We start from the raw sequence: 21,894 nt of genomic DNA on the forward strand, positions 1-21,894 counted from the left end.
GGTTGGATTTTATTTTATGGCTGCATTTTAGGGCTGGGCAATATGGCAAAAAATAATAATCACTTTGTAATAACAATTTTTAATTTTTAATTAAAGGGGATTGTCTCGTGCAGGATTATACCGAGTACCGCATCCTTCCTGTTTACTAGTGCAGTATCTTGTAACAGACATCTCCTCCATGTTTGATTGAGGTAATATATGCTAACAGCTGACAACTATAATTTTGTCCATATCTATGTTTGTGTTTACTAGATGTGCAACAGTACAGGTAACCCACGCTACGCTCGGTTTTAGAGACACAGTTTTGCTTATTTTTTGGTACGTATTGTGGAGGTCAAAATAACCTTTTTTCCTCTGGCTTGACCTCACAAACATTCTGCAGTGAACAAAGAATAGTTGGTGTAGTAAATACTATAGGACTTTTCTTTCAAGTTAACATTTACCAAGCCACACTTTCAAATGGTAAACTATTATTTGTATTCTTTAATTACTTGTATACATCATTGCTTCTCACCCGGTACTTTGGCAAACGGCAAGCGGTGACCCTCATTGTGGAGTTTTTACAACTCAAATTATGTATCTTATACTGAATGAAAATACACTAAAGTGCAGTTTGAATTTAAGGTACCGGAAAATAATGTGTACGAACACACAAATCAAGTTTAAAGGCCTACTGAAACCCACTACTACCGACCACGCAGCCTGATAATTTATATATCAATGATGAAATATAAACATTGCAACACATGCCCATACGGGCGGTTTAGTTTACTAAATTACAATTTTAAATTTCCCGCAGAGTTTCTTGTTGAAAACGTCGCGGAATGATGACGCGTATGATGACGTGTGTTTGTGACGTTAATGGTTGGAGGGGATGTATTAGCTCAGCACCCCTTACAGCTAAAAGTCGTCTATTTTCATTGCATAATTACACAGTAATTTGGACATATGTGTTGCTGAATCTTTTGCAATTTGTTCAATTAATAATGGAGATTATAAAGAACAATGCTGTTGGTAGAAAGTGGTGTATTGCAGCTGTCTTTAGCACCGAGACACAGCCGGTATTTTTTTGTTTGTTGTGAAGCTTTAACACAGAGCGGTCAAGCGAACATGTTTCTCTACGTCAACCAGCATGTTTTTGGATGGGAAAATTGTGATATATATCTTAACGGAGACATCAACGGATTATGCGTCCTTCTGCAGTAACTGTCAAAAAAGGCAGCTGTGAGCTTGGCTCCTCGGCTTCTCTCTGAGACACTGGCGTGTTCACTGCAGCCATCCGACTTTGAGGTATGTCTTTACAATCTCACTAAAACACTATAAGCAGATAAGGGATCTTCCAGAATTATCCAAGTATATGTGTCTAATTACATCTGAAAGGCTCACACTGCTGTCGCCCGGAACCGTTGCTTTTGTTTTATTTTTTCTTCTAGTGCTTCATTATCAATACCCTCATCCAGGAATCTTTCATCCTCGCTCAAATTAATGGGGAAATTGTTGCTTTCTCGATCCGAATTGCTCTTACTGCTGGTGGCTCACATTATAAACAATGTGAATATGTGTGGAGCCCTGCAACTTGTGATGTCACGCGCACATACTTCCGGTAAAGGCAAGGCTTTTTTATTAGCGACCAAAAGTTGCGAACTTTATCGTCGATGTTCTCTACTAAATCTTTCAGCAAAAATATGGCAATATCGCGAAATGATCAAGTATGACACATAGAATGGACCTGCTATCCCCGTTTAAACAAGAAAATCTCATTTCAGTAGGCCTTTAATGTCTTACCAATGTGTGTTTTATGTCAGAAACATTTGTTTTATCCACAATCAAAAAAGAACACAATGTGTCTGTCTGCAGAGTTTTTTCATACCGGTACTATTGTGTTTGTTACTCCAACAGCAGGGATACATTTTTAGTACATGTTATAACAGAGGAGTGTAATCTTTGCAGACACGTAAAGCTCCCGCCATCAGTGTGTGAATGTGTGTGTGAATGGGTGAATGTGGAAATAGTGTCAAAGCGCTTTGAGTACCTTGAAGGTAGAACAGCACTATACAAATGAGTTAAATTTAAAAGTTAAAGTACCAATGATTGTCTCACACACACACTAGGTGTGGTGAAATGTGTCCTCTGCATTTCACCCATCCCCTTCATCACCCCCTGGGAAGTGAGGGGAGCAGTGGGCAGCAGCTGTGGCCGCGCCCGGGAATCATTTATGGTAATTTAACACCCAATTTCAACCCTTGATGCTGAGTGCCAAGCAGGGAGGTAATGGGTCTCATTTATTTATAGTCTTCGGTATGATTCGGCCGGGGTTTGAACTCCCAACTTACCGATATCCGGGCGGACACTCTAACCACTAGGCCACTGAGTAGAGAAATATAACCCATTTACGTAGACAAAAAGTCTGATTAAAAAAGAAAGCCCAAAACAATATCACACTTATGTTAATATTCGACCAGTCAGCGATTGTTTTTTTGATTAGTCGACTCATAAAACGATTAACTAATTTTAAAAACTTATTATCAAGGTTTGGCCCCGATGTAATTGATCTTGGCGACGACCACGGCAAAATAAAAGTTGCCACCCCTTCTAAATAAGGTTGAGATTTTATTACGTGAAAACAAATTTAAGTAATGTCCATCCATCTTTTTCCGCTTATCCGAGGTCAGGTCACGGGGCCAGCAACCTAAGCAGAGAAGCCCAAATTTCCCTCTCCCCAGTCACTTAGTCCCGCTCCTCCCAGGGGATCCCGAGGCGTTCCCAGGCCAGCAGGGAGACGTAGTCTCCCCAATGTGTCCTGGGTCTTCCCTGTGCCCTAAACACATCCTCAGGGAGGCGTCCGGGGGGAATCCTGACCAGATGTCTGAACCACCTCACCTGGCTGCTCTCGATGTGGAGGAGCAGTGGCTTTACTTTGAGCTCCTCCCGAATGACAGAGCTTTTCACCCTATCTCTAAGGGAGAGCCCCACCACCCGACTGAAGAAACTCATTGCTCGTTGTTCGTAGCCGTGTCTTGTTCTTTCGGTCATAACCCAAAGCTCATGACCATAGGTAAGGATGTGAACGTAGATCGATCGGTAAATTCAGGGCTTTGCCTTCCAGCTCAGCTCCTTCCTTACCACAATGGATCGATATAGTGTCCGCATCACTGCTGACGCTGCACTGATCCACCTGTTGATCTCACGATCCACTCTTCCCTTACTCATGAACAAGACCCAGATGTACTTGAACTCCTCCACTTGGGCCAAGATCTCCCAACCCGGAGATCTTGGAGGTGCTGATTCTCATCCCAGTTGTGTCACACTCAGCTGCGAACCGTTTCAGTCAGAGCAGAAGATCCTGGCCAGATGAAGCCATCAGGATCACATCATCTGCAAAAAGCAGTAACCCAATCCTGCAGCCACCAAACTGGATCCCCTCAATGTCCTGACTGTGCCTAGAAATTATATCCATTAAAGTTATGAACAGAATCTGTGACAAAGGGCAACCTTGGCACAGTCCAACCCTCTCTGAAAATGGGTCCGGCTTACTGCAATGTGGACTCTCTAATGGGAGATTATGCAAGATGTTCCCAGCAGACCCTCACAATTTGTTTTGGCCTGCCAGGTCTGTCCGGTATCCTCCCCCACCACCAGAGCCAACTCACCAGCAGGTGGTGATCGATAGAAAGCTCCGCCCCTCTCTTCACCTGAGTGTCCAAAACATGAGACTGCAAATCCGATGATACAACCACAAAGTCGATCATCAGACTGCGGCCAAGTGCACATATGGACACCCTTATGTTTGAACATGGTGTTCGTTATGGACAATCCGGGACAAGCACAAAAGAGCAATAACAAAACACAACTCATGTTCAGATCCAGAAGGCCTTTCCTCCCAATCACGTCTCTCCAGGTTTCACTGCCCTTGCCAATGTGAGCGTTGAAGTCACGCAGCAGATCAAGGGAATCACCTGAGGGAGCACTCTCTAGTACTCCCTCGAGGGAATCCAAAAGGGGGAGGTCCTCTAAAGTGTTGTTTGGTGCATAAGCACAAACAACAGTAAGGACCCATCCCCCCACCTGAAGGCGGAGGGAAGCTACCCTCACTACCATCCATCCATCCATCCATCCATTAATTTTCTACCGCTTGTCCCTCTTGGGGTCTCAGGGGTGGTGGAGCCTATCTCAGCTGCATTCGGGCGGAAGGCGGTGTACTCCCTGGAGAATTCGCCACCTCATCACAGGGCCAACACGATAGACAGACAACATTCACACTCACATTCACACAATAGGGCCAGTTTAGTGTTGCCAATCAACCTATCCCCAGGTGCATGTTTTTGGAGGTGGAAGGAAGCCTGAGTCCCCAAAGGGAACCCACGCAGTCCCTGAGAGAACAAGCAAACTCCACACAGAAAGATCTCGACCCCGAGATTGAACCCAGGACTACTCAGGACCTTCGTATTGTGAGGCACATGCACTAACCCCTGGTTCACCGTGCTGCCCTCTACCCTCACGTCTACTGGGTTAAACTCCAACCCACAAGCTTTTAGCTGGGGGGGCAACAAGAATTGCCACCCCAGCCCTTTGCCTCACTGCGTGCAATGCCATAGTGGAATATATTAATAATAAGTAATATATTCTATTAATGGTTATATAATAAATAATCTATACCATATTTTTCTGACTATAAATCGCAGTTTTTTTCATAGTTTTGCTGGGGGTGCGATTTATGTGTGAAATTATTAACACATTACCGTAAAATATCAAATAATATTATTTAGCTCATTCTTGTAAGAGACTAGACGTATAAGATTTCATGGGATTTAGCAATTAGGAGTGACAGATTGTTTGGTAAACGTATAGCATGTTCTATATGTTTTAGTTATTTGAATGACTCTTACCATAATATGTCACGTTAACATACCAGGAACCTTCTCAGTTGGTTATTTATGCTTCATATAACGTATTAACATATTAATATATTTAGCCTGTTGTTCACTATTCTTTATTTATTTTAAATTGCCTTTCAAATGTCTATTCTTGGTGTTGGGTTTTATCAAATAAATTTCCCCAAAAAATTCGACTTATACTCCAGTGCAACTTATATATATATATATATTTTTTTTCTTTATTATGCATTTTCGGCAGGTGCGACTTATACTCCAAAAAATACGGTATTTACGCACTATTTGCCATAATTAGTTTGAAAAACATATCAAACATCTTAAAAATGTTATTCTTTGCTTTAATTTGAAAACATGCATCTGAATCTTCTGTCAGCATAATCATTACAGCTGGTAGTACACCTGATTGTCCCTAGAACAGAGTTGGCACTAGGCAAAAGTAGTGAAGTATGAAGACTACCCTAATATGGACATCACAATTGACAGTAGCGTCGAACTGTACGCCCTGTGCGTTTTCGAACCCCCGTTTTTACATCTCTGTGTAATGCATACATGTTCTTGTCGTGTGTGCATGGGTTTTCCCCTGATACTCCAGCTTCCTCCCACATTCAAAAAATATGTACGTTAAGGTCTTTGGAAACTCTAAATTGTCCATTGATATGAATGTGAGTGTGACTGGTTTTTGTCTGAATGTGTTCTGCGATTGGCTGGTGACCAGTCTAGTATGTTCCCCACCTTTCGCCCGGAATCAGCTTGGATCAGCTTCAGGTTAACCCGCCACCTTCTTGAAAATAAGTGGTATAGAACATGTGTGGATGTACAAGTTTATTCTGCTGATTTTCCATTAGCATGCTAATAAGCTGCTCCATTGTACGTACCAAACTGTACTATTTTTTTTTTACGTGATTTCTACATGTATGTGCACCTACTGTTTAAGTTGATGTACTTTTTGTGTATATTAATGTGTGCTTAGTTATACAGTGACTTCATGGACTGTTTACATATTTGACAAACTGAATTCCAACATTCAGGCATGGCAGAATATAGTGCAACCTGTACAATAAGCAATTGGATTTGAAAAAGAGAGCAAAACAACAATACAAAATGTATCTCAATACAAATGTATGAATGTATTTTGCCTTTTTATAATCAATTGGCCCTAGTGTGTGAATGTTGTCTATCTGTGTTGGCCCTGCAATGAGGTGGCGACTTGTCCAGGGTGCACCCCACCTTCCGCCTGAGTTCAGCTGGGACAGGCGGTAGAAAAGGGATGGATGGATAATACGTATATGCATCATCGACGTGTATGCAAATTATATGATGTCATATTGGCCACGCGTCCATCAACACAGGTATTTTGGCAATCTGGGAAACCCCAATTTTTGTACCGGTACATTTATTGTAACAAAATAAACATAAGTGACTAAGGAAAGAATGGTTTTATAAAATGTCCTGTAAACATTCAGTGCAAAATGTTTATATCCACTACTGTTAGGTTATTTAGCTACAATTATTTACCTAAAAGTGTAAATACGACCATTCCTCATGGTCTATCAAAGTTTTAAGTTACACGTCAACAATAAAAAGTTTTTGTTGAATAATTTTTATATTAAACGTTGCAGCCCCACAAAACAATAGCATTGCAATTTTTACAACTAGTGACTACTGCAGTATACTGTGGAAAAAAAATATATAAATAAATTCCCAAATGCAAAATAAGAGCTGAAGATGGGGGAGGAGTTGGTTCTGCTGAAAGTGTGTGGGTTGAGTACCAGAGGAGGAATGTTGCAGGCATGCAATGAGAGGTGAACATGTATCAGAGACACTTGCAAAGGGGATTCCCACTGCCCTACTTATGTTTCTGGCACAATGCGCCTTAAGAGAACCTTGGATGACTTATCCGCACACCCCAATTGAATCCTCAATAACTCTCCTGACACAATTATGCTTCATAATTCCATGACTGTGTTCTTAAACTACACTAACAGTATCCTGAAGAATGTATCAATCAACACATTGTCTTTGTTTTGCAGACGTCAGACAGTGACCAGCACCCCCTGCTGGATAGAACTGCATCTTAACGGCCCTTTACAGTGGCTGGACAAGGTTCTCACACAGATGGGTTCCCCCAGCATCCACTGCTCGAGTGTGTCTTAAAGACAGCCTCCTCCAGGTCACACTCACAGGCTCTCACTTGAAGTGACATGACACTACAGCAGTATTCAGATCAACCTCACACACTTTGCTTCTGCACGCTCGTGTCTTCAAGTGAAGCCGCAGGGTATTTTCTGCAGGTTTCACATACAATACACCTTCTGTTTCTTCATAAACGACACGTTGTTCATGGTGAGTACCTTGACTTTGAACTTAGTTCTTACATTTTCATTAATTTCTCAGGAAATACTTCACCCTTATACAAACATCAGGCTTATTTGTAAAACGTTTTGGAAATACATCCAAATCCTCTGAATCTATCTCTTCTCATGTATCATGTTACACAACATTTTGGATTCTATGAATGAACTAAACTTTCTACCAGTGTTTATGTCCCAGTACCACTCTTTGTAAGTCGCTGAATTTGGGAGTTTATTGGTCAAGCAGTGGGGAAAAACATGATCAATGTGATTAAATATATATACAGTGGAAACAAGGTATTCAGACTTCATCAAAATGTTCACTCTTTTTTTCATTGCAACTATTTCCTAAAATCAAAAAAGTTCATTTTATTCCCCATATTTACAAAAAAAATTTAACTTTTTGCCAATTTAAAAAAAGAAAAACTGAAATATCACATTGAGATAGGCACCAGCGCCCCCCGCGATGGATGGATGGATGAAATATCACATGGTCATAAGTATTTAGATGCTTTTCTCAGTATTGAGTAGAAGCACCCTTTTGATCTTGTACAGCCATGAGTCTTCTGGAGAATGACTCAAGATTTTCACACCTGGATTTGGGGATCCGCTGCCATTCTTTCTTGCAGACCCTCTCCAGTTCTGTCAGGTTGGATGGTGAAAGTTAGTGGACAGCCATTTTCAGGTCTCTCCAGAGATGCTCAATTTGGTTTAGGTCATGGTTCTGGCTCGGCCAGTCAAGAATGTTCAGAGTTATTCCGTAGCCACTCTTTTATTTTAGCTGTGTCCTTAGGGTCATTGTCTTGTTGGAAGGTGAATGTTTGGCCCAGTCTGAGGTCCTAGGCACTCAGGAAGAATTTTTTTTTTCCAGGATATCTCAGCACTTGGCCACATTCATCTTTCCTTCAATTGCCCTGTCCCTGCAGCTGAACTACACCCCCATAGCATGATGCTGCCACTACCATGTTTCACATTTGGGATTGTATTGGGCAGGTGTTGAGCAGTGCCTGTTTTTTTTGTCCACACATTCCACTTTGTTTAACTAACACCCAACATTTAATCTTGGTCTCATCAGACCAGATAATCTTAATTCAGTCTGGGAGTCCTTCATGTGTTTTTTTGGCAAACTATGCAGGCTTTCATATGTCTTGCACTGGGAGAGGCTTCCGTCAGGCCACTCTGCCACAGAGTCACTTTCTCCCATCTCCCTACTGCATCCCTAGTGCTCAGCCAAAGTGATATTTGGGCTCTTCTCCCACGATGGCTCAGTTTGGCTGGACAGCCAGGTCTAGGAAGAGTTGTGGTTGTCCCAAACTTTTTCTATTTAACAATTATGGAGGCCACTGTCCTCTCGGGAACCTTCAATGCTGCAGAAATTATTTTGTAACCATGGCCAGATCTGTGCCTTGCCACAATTCCGTTTCTGAGCTCTTTGGGCAGTTTCTTCAACCTCAGGATTCTCATTTGCTCTGACATGCACTGACAGCTGTAATGTCTTATACAGACATGTGTGTCCCTCTCTTAATCAAGTCCACTCAGTTTAATTAAATACAGCTGTGTTTAAATGAAGGAGAATCAGAAAAAATGGACACCATGTGAGTTAAATATATGTGTCACAGCATAGGGTCTGAATACGTATGATCATCTGATATTTAAAATTTTTTCAAAGTTCTACATTTCTGTTTCTTTTCTGTCAAGATGGGGTGCTGAGTCTACATTAATGACAAATTTGTTTTGATTTTGGAAAATGGCTGAAATGAAACAGAGTGAAGATCTTAACAAGGTCTAAATACTTTCTGTAACCATTTAGTTTAAGTACAAGGTACTTAGCCCACAATGATTTCATCATATTAATGAGAGTTAGATGATTACTTTCTAATTGGTGTTTTAAACAGCAGCACGATTATTAATAATCCTTGTATGGAAAAAATATTTTGCTCAATGAAAGATACATTTTATAAGTTATTTTTGCATACTGTCCTGCATAGAAGTATATTTTTACGATTGCCTCAGTATGGTTGTACATACATAACTATTTATAGCTTGTGATTTCTTGTAGTTCTGATTGAATCAGTGACTCCACCTGCTTTATTGTTGCCCTTTCTTTAGTGTTTGGTTAACTGAGGTCTAACACACACTGTAGAATAATGGCACATGCTACTTCTGTTACATAGCACATACACTGACTGACTGATGGGCACTCCAGCATTTTTGCTAAAACAACAAACGTCTTATCTCATAGCACCAATCTGGTCCAGGTGGATGAATGATGCACTTCTTGTTGTTTACCGTGTTGATTGTTGTGCAGCTTCTGTTGTAGTTGTGTGTAATTTCCTTAGACATGGTCTTTGCCATGTTAATATTCATGCACCTCCAGTACAGTCATAACCTATTTAAAGCAGTAACACAGCGCATTAGTTTTTAGAGCATTGTATCTTCTTATGGTCTTGCTTAAATGTCCTGTTACATGTGTGTTCTTTGTTCACGGGGTCAAATATTTGTTCTGTCTAATAGTAAATAAATGTAAAGAGACAACATACTACTGTCTGTATTTTTCACCAAGCACATGCAAACCAACAGGACACCTCCAAGCGTTTCCAAGCTTTTTTCCCTGTCATTTACACCCGCCAGCTAAAATTTCATTTTTGAAAAGATGCTGATTTTTATTTCCCGATATTGATTTTTTTTTAAAGGGTCCTAAATCTTAAAAATCCAGTCATTCACACATCCAAAAGAAACATTTTTATGTTGACTCAACACAATGTTCATTATTTGTCAGACAGTAATTTTAAATAAGGCACATCATGTCACTTCCAAGATATGTGACTACTGCACCCAAAGGAAAAATGCATAAATTAAAACATTGTGAGTGTGATTGACCTTTCTATCATTTATTAATGTTCACTGGCTGACCCATGTCTGGGGACCCATTTATTGCATCTCCTTTCTCCCTAATAGGATATGCACCCTGCTAATCCAATGTATGTTTTGGCCTACAGTACAGTCCATTAACATGTCTGCTTTCAAAGTTCAAGTATCCATTCACGGTAGGAGCTGGATCTTGCAGGACACCAGGAAAGGTAAGAGATATGTTAACTGGCTATAGGTCCCTTTTGTTAGCTTTCCTCGCCCGATGATAACCCGTCAATCTCATCGTCATCACCGCCGATGGCCGTCCAAAAGGCTTTTGCTACCTGGAAAGCCGATTTTGTCCACAATGTAGAAGCAATTCATAGTACAGGCGTACTTGTCATTAAAATAGGCTGTTGCTTACCTTCTCTGCGTGAACCTTTCTCTGCTCATGGGGTAATGAAGATGCTTTGTCTGAAAGTTGCCGGAGAAAAAAACGCATCTTTAAATAACCTTCTTGTCCCAAAACCATTGTACTTTCATCTACCTTTCATCTCTTTTAATTTGGTGAAGAGGCGCTCAAAGTTATCCACATCTGCATCTCCAGCTGTGAGGTTTGCAAGCTCCTGAATGTCCAAATTAGTCATTGCATCTGAGAGCAACCCATTACAGATTAAGGCATGATTTATTATTACAGTTAACAGATACTATTTAATGTTAACTCACCAACAACTGCGTTACTATCTTGAGAGTTGGTTCTCTCTGAATGGCGAGACACTTCATTGAAAAGAACCCCCTCTGCTGGCAGACTGGAAGACTGTTACAGGAGTAGAATATAGTATGTTAAAAGAAAAACAAGATTGAAAATAAAATGAGAAAAACGTGGCACTGACTTGCGGCTCCTGACAGTTACGAGGGTTGTTGTGTCTTGCAGCCACCAAAGTACTCATGAGACCAAAGCCCTGATTGTGTCCTGTTTGGTGACAAAATCAATACAGATTATAAAGTTGCTTTTGAAAAAATCAACAGTGAAAGTGTACTTGCAGACCATCCTTCATTTCTACAGTGGACCACACATTCGCATTGAGAGCCTGAACAATTCTCTTTACTCCAGTAGATTCTGGAAAGTCATCTGACAGAAGGAAACAAATTGAGACCAAATCAGGTAAAAAATGAAAACGCACAATATGACAATCTTAAATACTTACTTCAACAGTGTCAAACGATATTTACATTATAGCAGTGTTGTTGAGTTGAGTTTAAGTTTATTTGGAACATGCATGCATACAACATGATACATCACCTTTTCCAGTTTCTCTTTTCAACATGTTTGAAAAGTAGCAGAGCTTATTTAATCCTACCCTTTCTTCTTTTACATAACAGTTGCTAAAACTTTTGTTCACTTCCATCCATCCATCCATCCATTTTCTACCGCGTATTCCCTTTGGGGTCGCGGGGGGCGCTGGCGCCTATCTCAGCTACAATCGGGCGGAAGGCGGGGTACACCCTGGACAAGTCGCCACCTCATCACAGGGCCAACACAGACAGACAACATTCACACTCACATTCACACACTCGGGTCAATTTAGTGTTGCCAATCAACCTATCCCCAGGTGCATGTCTTTGGAAGTGGGAGGAAGCCGGAGTACCCGGAGGGAACCCACGCATTCACGGGGAGAACATGCAAACTCCACACAGAAAGATCCCAAGCCTGGATTTGAACACAGGACTGCAGGAACTTCGTAATGTGAGGCAGACGCACTAACCCCTCTCCCACCGTGAAGCCTTTTGTTCACTTCCTGTTCTCAATTTATTCACAATGTACTCCATAAGTAATCAAAATAAAAATAAATGAATAACACTTGGTGAAAAAGGTTACATTTCATATGGTGAGATGAGTAAGATTATTTTGAAAATGAACGGATGGATAAATGAAATAAATTCAGAATGTTTATCATGGTTCTTCTTATTTGTACATTGTGAACAGTAAGTTTGAAGAGTTTCTTGAAGTGGATCATATTAGTACATTTTTTATTGCTTTTCTTAATCCATTCCATAATTTATTTCCACATACAGATATAATGAAGTTCTTAAGTGTTGTACATGCATACAAATGTTTTAAATTACATTTTTCTCTAGGACTACATTTCTCCTCTTTTTTTGAGATGAATTGTACATTCTTGGGTAGCATATTATAGTTTGCTTTGTGTATAATTTTAGCTGTTTGCAAATGTCGTAAAATTTCTGTATTTTTGATTCAATAAATAAAGGGTTTGTATGTTCTCTATATCCAACATTATGTATTATTCTAACTGATCTTTTTTGTAACACCGTTAATGAATGAAGTGTAGTTTCGTAGCTATTTCCCCATATTTCTACACGCATAACTCAGATACGGTAACACTAGCAACAGTAGACTGAAATGTTTTTTGGTCTCGAACATGTTTTGCTTTATTTATTATTGACGTGTTTCTTGCTACTTTATTTTGTATATTTTTTAGATGAGATTTCCAGTTCAATTATCATCAGTCATTACACCTGTTGTTTTCTGCAAGCGGAGAGTGAAATAATACATCTACCTCCAGGTATAAAAATATGAGATACCTTTCAATTCTGGAAGTACAAAACGTGATGGCTAAATGGTTGCCGCTTTCTCACCATCTTCATCTGGCAAATCCTGAGGGTTGAGCTCCACTAGCTCAAAGCTGTGTCCCAAACACCACTGCTGGGCTTCATGTCTGGTGACCCCTTGAAAATAAACATGGTGAGAAAAATGTTAAAGTTAAAGTACCAATGATTGTCAGGCAATACTAAGAATATTCAGTCAGTGTGCGATATTGGAGGAAGCATACCATCTTCACAGACTCTGTCACACACTAGAATGAGCACTTCTGGAGCAATGTCCTCCACCACCGATATCCATGGATGGAGCTTCTCCAGACTACCTTTCTGCAAAACACATTGAAACTGCTTCAATATATCAGTGAGTCAACTAAGGCATCCGAGCAATATATTCCATACCTTTGTGCTATCAAAATAAGCAATGAAAGCCTGCATGGATTGTGCAATCTCTAGAGACATTTGGAAAGTGCTTGGTACAACACACAGGCTGACATCTGCTGTGTAATACTTGTTGTTGATGGTCCATGGATACCACACCACTGCTGCTTCTCTCTTCCTCGCCTCTGGCAACGTCTTCGAGGCCAGGATTTCTGTAAACAAAACACCACCATTAGTAAAACCAAAGTAGCGGTTTTCCTAAATTGGTTATAAGCCAAGGGAGCTCACAGGCTACAATGAAACCACCTATGTCAGGGGTCGGCAACCTGTGGCTATGGAGCCGCATGTGGCTCAGCTGCACAATCGCAGACCCCCCCGATTGTTACGGAGGGATTCCATTTCTTGGAGCCTCTTACTTGACGTCAACATTCTTCGATTTTCACTCGGACAACAATATTGAGGGCGTGCCGTGATGGCTTTACTTTCAGCGCCCTCTACGTTTTGACACGTTTCACCAAATAATGAAGACAATGGGAGCCGCATCCATTCTAACGAAAAACTGCTGGTGGGCACCCAGATAACAGTAATAAGGGCGTGCCTTTAACGCCTTCTACAACATGTACAGACATCTTGCCAGTCCATTAACATGTATGTGGCCTCCGCAGAAACACGTACACGACTGCAAGGCATACTGGGTGACACAGAGTACACTGAAGGTTGTGATATAAATAATTTTAACAATTTTTCTGTGTGGAGTTTGCATGTTCTCCCCGTGAATGCGTGGGTTCCCGCCGGGTACTCCGGCTTCCTCCCACTTCCAAAGACATGCACCTGGGGATAGGTTGATTGGCAACACTAAAATTGGCCCTAGTGTGTGAATGTTGTCTATCTGTGTTGGCCCTGCGATGAGGTGGCGACTTGTCCAGGGTGTACCCTGCCTTCCGCCCGACTGTAGCTGAGATAGGCGCCAGCGCCCCCCGCGACCCCAAAAGGGAATAAGCGGTAGAAAATGGATGGATGGACTCTTACTAATATGCACCACACTGTGAACCCACACCAAACAAGAATGACAAACACATTTCGGGAGAACATACAGTAACACAACATAAACACAACACAACAAATACCCAGAATCCTTTGCATCCGTGATTATTCCTGACTATATTAAACACGCCCGCCCACCTCAACCGACGCACGGAAGGGGGGGGGGGGCGGGTTTTGGTGCTAGCGGGGTGTATAATATAGCCTGAAAGAGTCATGGATGCATAGCATTCTGGGTAATTATGTTGCGTTTATGTTGTGTTACAGTGAAGATGTTCTCCAGAAATGTATTTCTCATTCTTGTTTGGTGTGGGTTCAAAGTGTGGTGCATATTAGTAAGAGTGTTAAAATTGTTTATATCACAACCTTCAGTGTCACCCAGTATGCCTTGCAGCCGTGTACGTGTATCTGCGGAAGCCACATTCAACATGTTACTGGACAGGCAAGATGTCTGTACATGTTGTAGAATGCGTAAACGGCAATGGCTTCTTAGCACGCCCTTGTTACTGTTATATGGGTGACCACCAGCAGTGAGAATGATTGCGGCTCCCATTGTCTTCTTCAATTTGTTAAACGGGTCAATATGGCTCTTTGAGTGGTAAAGGTTGCCGACCCCTGACTTACGTAGTTTAACTTAATTATTCCTTAACAGCAACACGCAAACATGTATTTTAATAGGCCTGTGACAATGTCACAAAGCTAAAGATTAAAACATGTTTAACCTAACAATGGCAGGTAAACATACTAGCTAGCATTAGCATGTGTGACATCGACAGTGAATTCCAGAGCAGCGCTTACGTTTGATCAGTTCCTCCTCCTTAAAGTCAGTGTCACAACTAGTGACCACTACACACGGGATGGCCATGGCTGTCGCATCCTCGGAGTCGGACATTTTAATAGAATTATTACGGAGAAGAAGCTCCGTTAGCTTCCAGCTTGAAGTGACGTAAACCGCCAAAAGTGACGCAAAAGTGTAGTAAATGAAACAATTTCAACTCTGACTTCCGGTGTAGAGTTAAACATATTTTCTTTAAACTTTCGATATATAGGGGCATAAAGATGATACATTATTGAAGTTAACCCAATAAAATAAAAAAAATGTCATTTAATACGCTTCCGGTGAGTTTAAAATGTATTTATTTTTATGTTCGGAAGTGGTTCGTCATATTGTAACTTTTGATATTAAGCCAACTCTAAGTAAATACATGGCCAGAACAGCAAATACTGATACCGATGGTTAAAGAGGTTTCCATAGACTGTATGATGAAGGACAGAGATGTTACATATCTTGCCTAAGCTCGCTTTGAACTGTAAATCCATAAAAAAAAAAAATTCACTCCGACAATATTTTGACTTGAAAGCCACATTGAGAGAAAAAAAGTGTCTGGGGGGGCCTAGGTGTATGTTTGTATAAATGATATATTAGGCTGACCATATTCTGAAATCCTAAAAAGAGGACAAATATATGCGTGCCAAGGCCGGGACTAGTTGAAAATTTGCCAATGATATTTGAACTTGCTTTATAAATAATATATTTATTTAAATAAAGCATGTTTGTCCTCTGTTGACAGTACAACAAAATAAGTCACATTTATATTATGTAACCTTCGCGGTTTTAGAAAAAGTACAGAGGTAGAAATATTCAAAATAACCTCTTGTATATATAATATACACAAAAATAATGCCTCAAAACAGGTTAATTATATTTAAACAAAAAACAGGTAACAGCCCATTCTTTAAAATGTCTCTTCTCACTCTAGTGGACCATTCTAATGTGAAAATATAAATAATGCCTCAAAACATTTCAAACAAAAACAGATGTTCTCAGAGAATACACCATAGGTGAAGGGTATTTAACAAATCAGTTAAAACAACAAAAACAGAGGTAGCATTTCTTGCCGATTGTATTGTACCATATGTCCCGGCAAGAAATCTGCGTTCAAAGGACTCCGGCTTATTAGTGATTCCCAAAGCCCAAAAAAAGTCTGCGGGCTATAGAGCTTTTTCATTTCGGGCTCCAGTACTCTGAGATGCCACCTCAGTAGAAGCATTTAAGTCTCACCTTAAAACTCATTTGTATACTCTAGCCTTTAAATAGACTCCCTTTTTAGACCAGTTGATCTGCCGTTTCTTTTCTTTTTCTTCTATGTCCCACTCTCCCTTGTGGAGGGGGTCCGGTCCGATCCGGTGGCCATGTACTGCTTGCCTGTGTATCGGCTGGGGACATCTCTGCGCTGCTGATCCGCCTCCGCTTGGGATGGTTTCCTGCTGGCTCCGCTCTGAACGGGACTCTCGCTGCTGTGTTGGATCCGCTTTGGACTGGACTCTTGCGACTGTGTTGGATCCATTATGGATTGAACTTTCACAGTATCATGTTAGACCCGCTCGACATCCATTGCTTTCCTCCTCTCCAGGGTTCTCATAGTCATCATTGTCACCGACGTCCCACTGGGTCATTATTGTCACCGATGTCCCACTGGGTGTGAGTTTTCCTTGCCCTTATGTGGGCCTACCGAGGATGTCGTAGTGGTTTGTGCAGCCCTTTGAGACACTAGTGATTTAGGGCTATATAAGTAAACATTGATTGATTGATTGATAATTACACAGTAATTTGGACATATGTCTTGCTGAATCTTTTGCAATTTATTCAATTAATAATGGGGACTATAAAGAACAATGCTGTTGGTGGAAAGTGGTGTATTGCAGCTGTCTTTAGCACCGAGACACAGCCGGTGTTTCTTTGTTTTTAACACTGAGGGGTCAAGCGAACATGTTTCTTTACGTAAACCAGCATGTTTTTGGATGGGAAAATTGTGATATATATCTTACCGGATACATCATTGGATTATTCGTCCTCCTGCAGTAGCTGTTTAAAAGGCAGCTGTGAGCTTGGCTCCTCGGCTTCTCTCTGAGACACTGCGTGTTCACCGCAGCCATCCGACCTCGAGGTATGTCTTTACAATCTCACTAAAACACTATTTAAACAATAAGCAGATAAGAGTTCTTCCAGAATTATCTTAGTAAATGTGTATAATTACATCTGAAACGCTCACACTGCCGCCGCCCGGAGCCGTCACTTTTTATTTTATTATTTTTTTTTTCTTGTCCTTCGCTATCAATATCATCATCCACAAATCTTTCATCCTCGCTCAAATTAATGGGGAAATTGTCATTTTCTCGGTCTGAATAGCTCTTGCTGCTGGAGGCTCCCATTAAAAACAATGTGAGGACGTGAGGAGCCCTCACCCTTGTGACATCATCGTCTGCGACTTCGGGTAAAGGCGAGGCTTTTTTATCAGCACCAAAAGTTGCGAACTTTATCATGGGTGTTCTCTACTAAATCCTTTCAGTAAAAATATGGCAATATCACGAAATGATCAAGTATGACACATAGAATGGACCTGCTATCCCCGTTTAAATAAGAAAATCTCATTTCAGTAGGCCTTTAACAACATATGAATGTCGCTCCTCTTTTTTTTTCTCAGACCACCTCCTCCAAAGTTGTGTATCTTTTACAATCAAGCAAAACACAACACAAATGTAAAAACCGGAAAAACATGCAGTCCAAGTGTAATAAACACCTACAATATGATATACTATGACGTAAAAATCGGCTCCCGCAACGGTTTCTGACACACTGGCTGCTCTGAAAACAAACCACTCTGCTTTGTTCCTGGTCTGAGCTGCTGTGACGTAGAATATCGTAATAACTCGTGCAACACACAAAAGTGCAGATTTCAACCATTGAAATACTTTCTTTCGTTCAAAACTTATGGTCATTTAAAAACAGCAATGCATATGGTAATAGTGGCGACAGTTTTTATGTTAGAAGGTCTTAAAAAATTGATGTAGAACATCCGGCGGGCCGGATTGAAAATCATAACGGGCCGCATGTTTCATGGGTCAAATTTTGCCCAGGTCTGATCGATAGACATGGCTTAATAGAGAACACATTTCTGATTTTTTTATATCCATCCATCCATCCATTTTTTATACCGCTTGGCCTCATTAGAGTAACAGATAAGATGGAGCTAATTGATTCTTGATACACTAGATTGCCAAAAGTATTTGGCCACCCATCCAAATGATCAGAGTTAGGTGTCATAATCACTTGGTCCGGCCACAGGTGTATAAAATCAAGCACTTAGGCATGGAGACTGTTTCTACAAACATTTGTGAAAGAATGGGCCGCTCTCAGGAGCTAAGTGATTTCCAGCGTGGAAATGGCATATGATGTCACCTGTGCAGTTGTGAAATTTCCTCGCTCCTAAATATTCCAAAGTCAACTGTCGGCTTTACTATAAGAAAATGGAAGAGTTTGGGAACGACAGCAACTCAGCCACAAAGTGGTAGGCCATGTAAACTGACAGAGAGAGGTCAGCGGACGCTGAAGCGCATAGTGCAAAGAGGTTGCTGACTTTCTGCACAGTCAGTTGCTACAGAGCTCCAAACTTCACGTGACCTTCCAATTAACCAACGTATAGTACGCAGAGAGCTTCATGGAATGTGTTTCCATGGCCGTGCAGCTGTATCTAAGGCATACATCACCAAGTTCAATGCAAAGTGTCGGAGGCAGTGGTGTAAAGCACGTCTCCACTGGACTCTAGAGCAGTGGAGAGGCGTTCTCTGGAGTGATGAATCACTCTGAAAATCTGATGGACGAGTCTGGGTTTGGAGGTTTGCCAAGAAAACGGTACATTTCGGACTGCATTGTGCCGAGTGTGAAAGTTGGATTTATGGTGTGAGGTGTTTTTTTCAGGAGTTGGGCTTGGCCCCTTAGTTCCAGTGAAAGGAACTTTGAATGCTCCAGGATACCAAAACATTTTGGACAATTCCATGCTCCCAGCCTTGTGCAACAGTTTGGAGCGGGCCCCTTCCTCTTCCAACATGACTGTGCACCATTGCACAAAGCAAGGTCCATTAAGACATGGATTACAGAGTCTGGTGTGGATGAACTTGACTGGCCTGCACAGAGTCCTGACCTGAACCCGATAGAACACTTTTGGAATTAATTAGAACGGAGACTGAGAGCCAGGCATCATTGTGTGACCTCACCAATGTGCTTTTGGAAGAATGGTCGAAAATTTCCACAAACACACAGAGCTGTAATAGCTGCAAAAGGTGGACCGACATCATATTGAACCCTTAAGGTCATATGGGAGTCAAGGCAGTTGGCCAAATACTTTTGGCAATATAGTGTGCATTAATCTAATTCCAAAGGGTATTGTTAACTTATAATACCATATTTGATGCAAACTTGTTCTTGTAGTTCATTCATTTGTGATGTTTTCTTGTTATAGGGCATACAAGCTCATTATATTGCAATGTATTAGCATTAAATCAGTTCCATTTATCCACTTTGAAGATGATTAAATTGAGTCCCTCTGTCCAGAGAATTACCTTGATGAATTATGCCTACAAAACATCCCTCACTATATTACAAGACCTTGCGAAACAACTGTGATAAATTGGATATCAGCGTTGCTTTTACTGATATTTACTCCTTCAATCAGCAGGATTGCCTCCCCATGCAAGAGTGAAGAGTGATGGCCGCGCTCCGCATTTTTAGAAGCTTAAAGGTCTCATTCACAGAGCGATGGAGACATAAAGGTCAGCCCACACCTGTCACAACAAACACATTCATCTCTCAAAAGGTCAGAATTCCTTTTAGATATAGTTTACACACTTTCTACAGTACTCCTGACGTGACGAGGAAGAGGCCCGATACTGTCACATGTGATATTGGACAGATGGAAAGAGTTGGATGCAAAAAAAAAAAAAAAGCAGCAGATTGCCGCACATCAGCATTCTTCTAAAGAAGCAGGCAGTTGATTGCTGTGCTATGGGCTACTGCTCTACAGCTGTCTCAGGACAGACGCCTCTACCTGCTCTAGCATGCCAATAAGACAGCCGTAGCTTCCCCAACTGCTAATCACTGGCTATCTGCCGACTTTCCTCCCAGTCACGCCAGCTTTACTCTGTGTCGCACCTGTGCCAGGGAATGTGCTTCTGGAATTTCCAAAAAAGGTGCCCCCATCCTCACAACCCTGTGGGAAACAGATGTGAGCCTTTGAGCGCAGCATCCCTCAGCACCTGTTCTCTACTTGGGGCCTGTCAAAAAGCTCAGTGGTCTGCAGAGAACATGGAAGTCGGGGCAGCAAGTCGGGAAGGCGTGCAGAAACTTGTGTTTTATGAGTGATGACTCATTCCAATCAAGACCTGAATAACAATTAGAGACGTTACATGTGTATGACGATGGTAGCGGAACCTCCGAATGAAGCTCTTACAAGAGAAATAGGCCTTCTACGTGGCCCAAAACCTCAGGTTTTAAACTGTTGTCACGACTTCCGTGTTAGGTGACATTATGGTCTGATTTAAATAATTGCCCGTGATGCATTCAAGGGAATACAGAGGCTGTAGGACAGGGCTGTCAAACTTACAGCCAGGTTTGACGTGATGAGTTTGCCATATGACGATCTCTCACTTCATTTCTCTTTGTGCTTCCTTGTTTTGTGTTTATTTCCTGTCAGTGCTCTTATTTTGGTTCTATTTCCTGCGTGTCCTGCTGAACGCTGTTTTTCCCCTCAGCTGCTGTTGATTGGCAGCCGGTCCACACCGGCCGCCAATCAGCATGTTTCCATCTATTCCTCAGTGCTGGAGGATTGACTTTGTGTTTGGACCTTATATTTCCTGTTTGAATTACATTAAAATCCTCTTACCTGCTCTCTGTCTTCCTGGTTCCTGCATCTTGGGGTCACAAATACTGCAGCCATGCAAGCTCTTAACATGTATAAAAATGTAACAGTATAAAAATGAACGTTTTTTCGTTTTGTTTTGTTTTTTTAAGGAAAGATACTGTTAGGAACTTGCATGACTGCGGTATTTGTGACCCCAAAATGCAGGAATCAGGAGAACGACCAGCAGGTAAGCTGTTTTTTTAAATGTATTTCAACATACAAACCCCGTTTCCATATGAGTTGGGAAATTGTGCTAGATGTAAATATAAACGGAATGCAATGATTTGCGAAGAATTTTCAACCCATATTCAGTTGAATATGCTACAAAGACAACATATTTGATGTTCAAACTGATAAAAAAATTGTAACAGTATAAAAATGAAAGTTTTTTTGTTTTGTTTTGTTTTTTTAACGAAAGATACTGTTAGGAACTTGCATGACTGCGGTATTTGTGACCCCAAAATGCAGGAACCAGGAGAACGACCAGCAGGTAAGTTGTTTTTTTTAATGTATTTCAACATACAAACCCCGTTTCCATATGAGTTGGGAAATTGTGCTGGATGTAAATATAAACGGAATGCAATGATTTGCGGATAATTTTCAACCCATATTCAGTTGAATATGCTACAAAGACAACATATTTGACGTTCGAACTGATAAAAAAATTGTTTTTCTAAATAATCATTAACTTTAGAATTTGATGCCAGCAACATGTGACAACGAAGTTGGGAAAGGTGGCAATAAATACTGATATAGTTGAGGAATGCTCATCAAACACTTATATGGAACATCCCACAGGTGTGCAGGCTAATTGCGAACAGGTGGGTGCCATGATTGGGTATAAAAGCAGCTTTCATAAAATGCTAAGTAATTCACAAAAAAGGATGGGGTGAGGGTCACCACTTTGTAAGCAAATTGTCGAACAGTTTTAAAAAAAAAAATTTTCAAGGAGCTAATGCAAGGAATTTAGGGATTTTACCATCTACTGTCCGTAAAATAAAAAAAGTTAACAGAATCTGGAGA

General features: G+C 41.0%; 2 protein-coding genes across 2 annotated transcripts in view; one reads left to right on the forward strand and one right to left on the reverse strand.

Annotated features, from left to right (window-relative positions):
- Positions 1 to 9,782, forward strand: part of smad3b (SMAD family member 3b) — a 39,965-nt gene extending 30,183 nt beyond the window's left edge. Inside the window, exon 9 of the mRNA XM_061917145.1 lies at positions 6,923 to 9,782. Within this exon, the coding sequence (XP_061773129.1) occupies positions 6,923 to 7,046 (124 nt within the window). The 3' untranslated portion in view covers positions 7,047 to 9,782. The remainder of the gene's footprint in view (positions 1 to 6,922) is intronic.
- A 190-nt stretch (positions 9,783 to 9,972) lies between these two features.
- Positions 9,973 to 15,111, reverse strand: aagab (alpha and gamma adaptin binding protein). The gene is made up of 10 exons (XM_061917146.1): positions 14,933 to 15,111; positions 13,115 to 13,305; positions 12,946 to 13,042; positions 12,752 to 12,841; positions 11,142 to 11,225; positions 10,987 to 11,066; positions 10,820 to 10,910; positions 10,641 to 10,745; positions 10,518 to 10,567; positions 9,973 to 10,437 (listed from the first exon to the last, which is right to left on the reverse strand). Exons 1-10 carry the CDS (start codon positions 15,024 to 15,026, stop codon positions 10,360 to 10,362), a joined length of 960 nt encoding a protein of 319 aa, XP_061773130.1. The 5' UTR covers positions 15,027 to 15,111; the 3' UTR covers positions 9,973 to 10,359.
- Positions 15,112 to 21,894: the final 6,783 nt, after the last annotated feature.

Source organism: Nerophis ophidion, linkage group LG12 (assembly GCF_033978795.1).
Source record: "Nerophis ophidion isolate RoL-2023_Sa linkage group LG12, RoL_Noph_v1.0, whole genome shotgun sequence".
Taxonomy (NCBI): Eukaryota; Metazoa; Chordata; class Actinopteri; order Syngnathiformes; family Syngnathidae; genus Nerophis; species Nerophis ophidion.

What these genes read in the sequence shown, in the direction of transcription:
- aagab (XM_061917146.1), bottom strand. Translation starts at nt 15,026, where the DNA reads ATGTCCGACTCCGAGGATGCGACAGCCATGGCCATCCCGTGTGTAGTG. An exon ending in GTAACTGTCAGGAGCCGCAA is followed by an intron (nt 10,911 to 10,986) that starts GTCAGTGCCACG and finishes CTCCTGTAACAG; the next exon opens with TCTTCCAGTCTGCCAGCAGA. An exon ending in GAAAGGTTCACGCAGAGAAG is followed by an intron (nt 10,438 to 10,517) that starts GTAAGCAACAGC and finishes TCGGCTTTCCAG; the next exon opens with GTAGCAAAAGCCTTTTGGAC.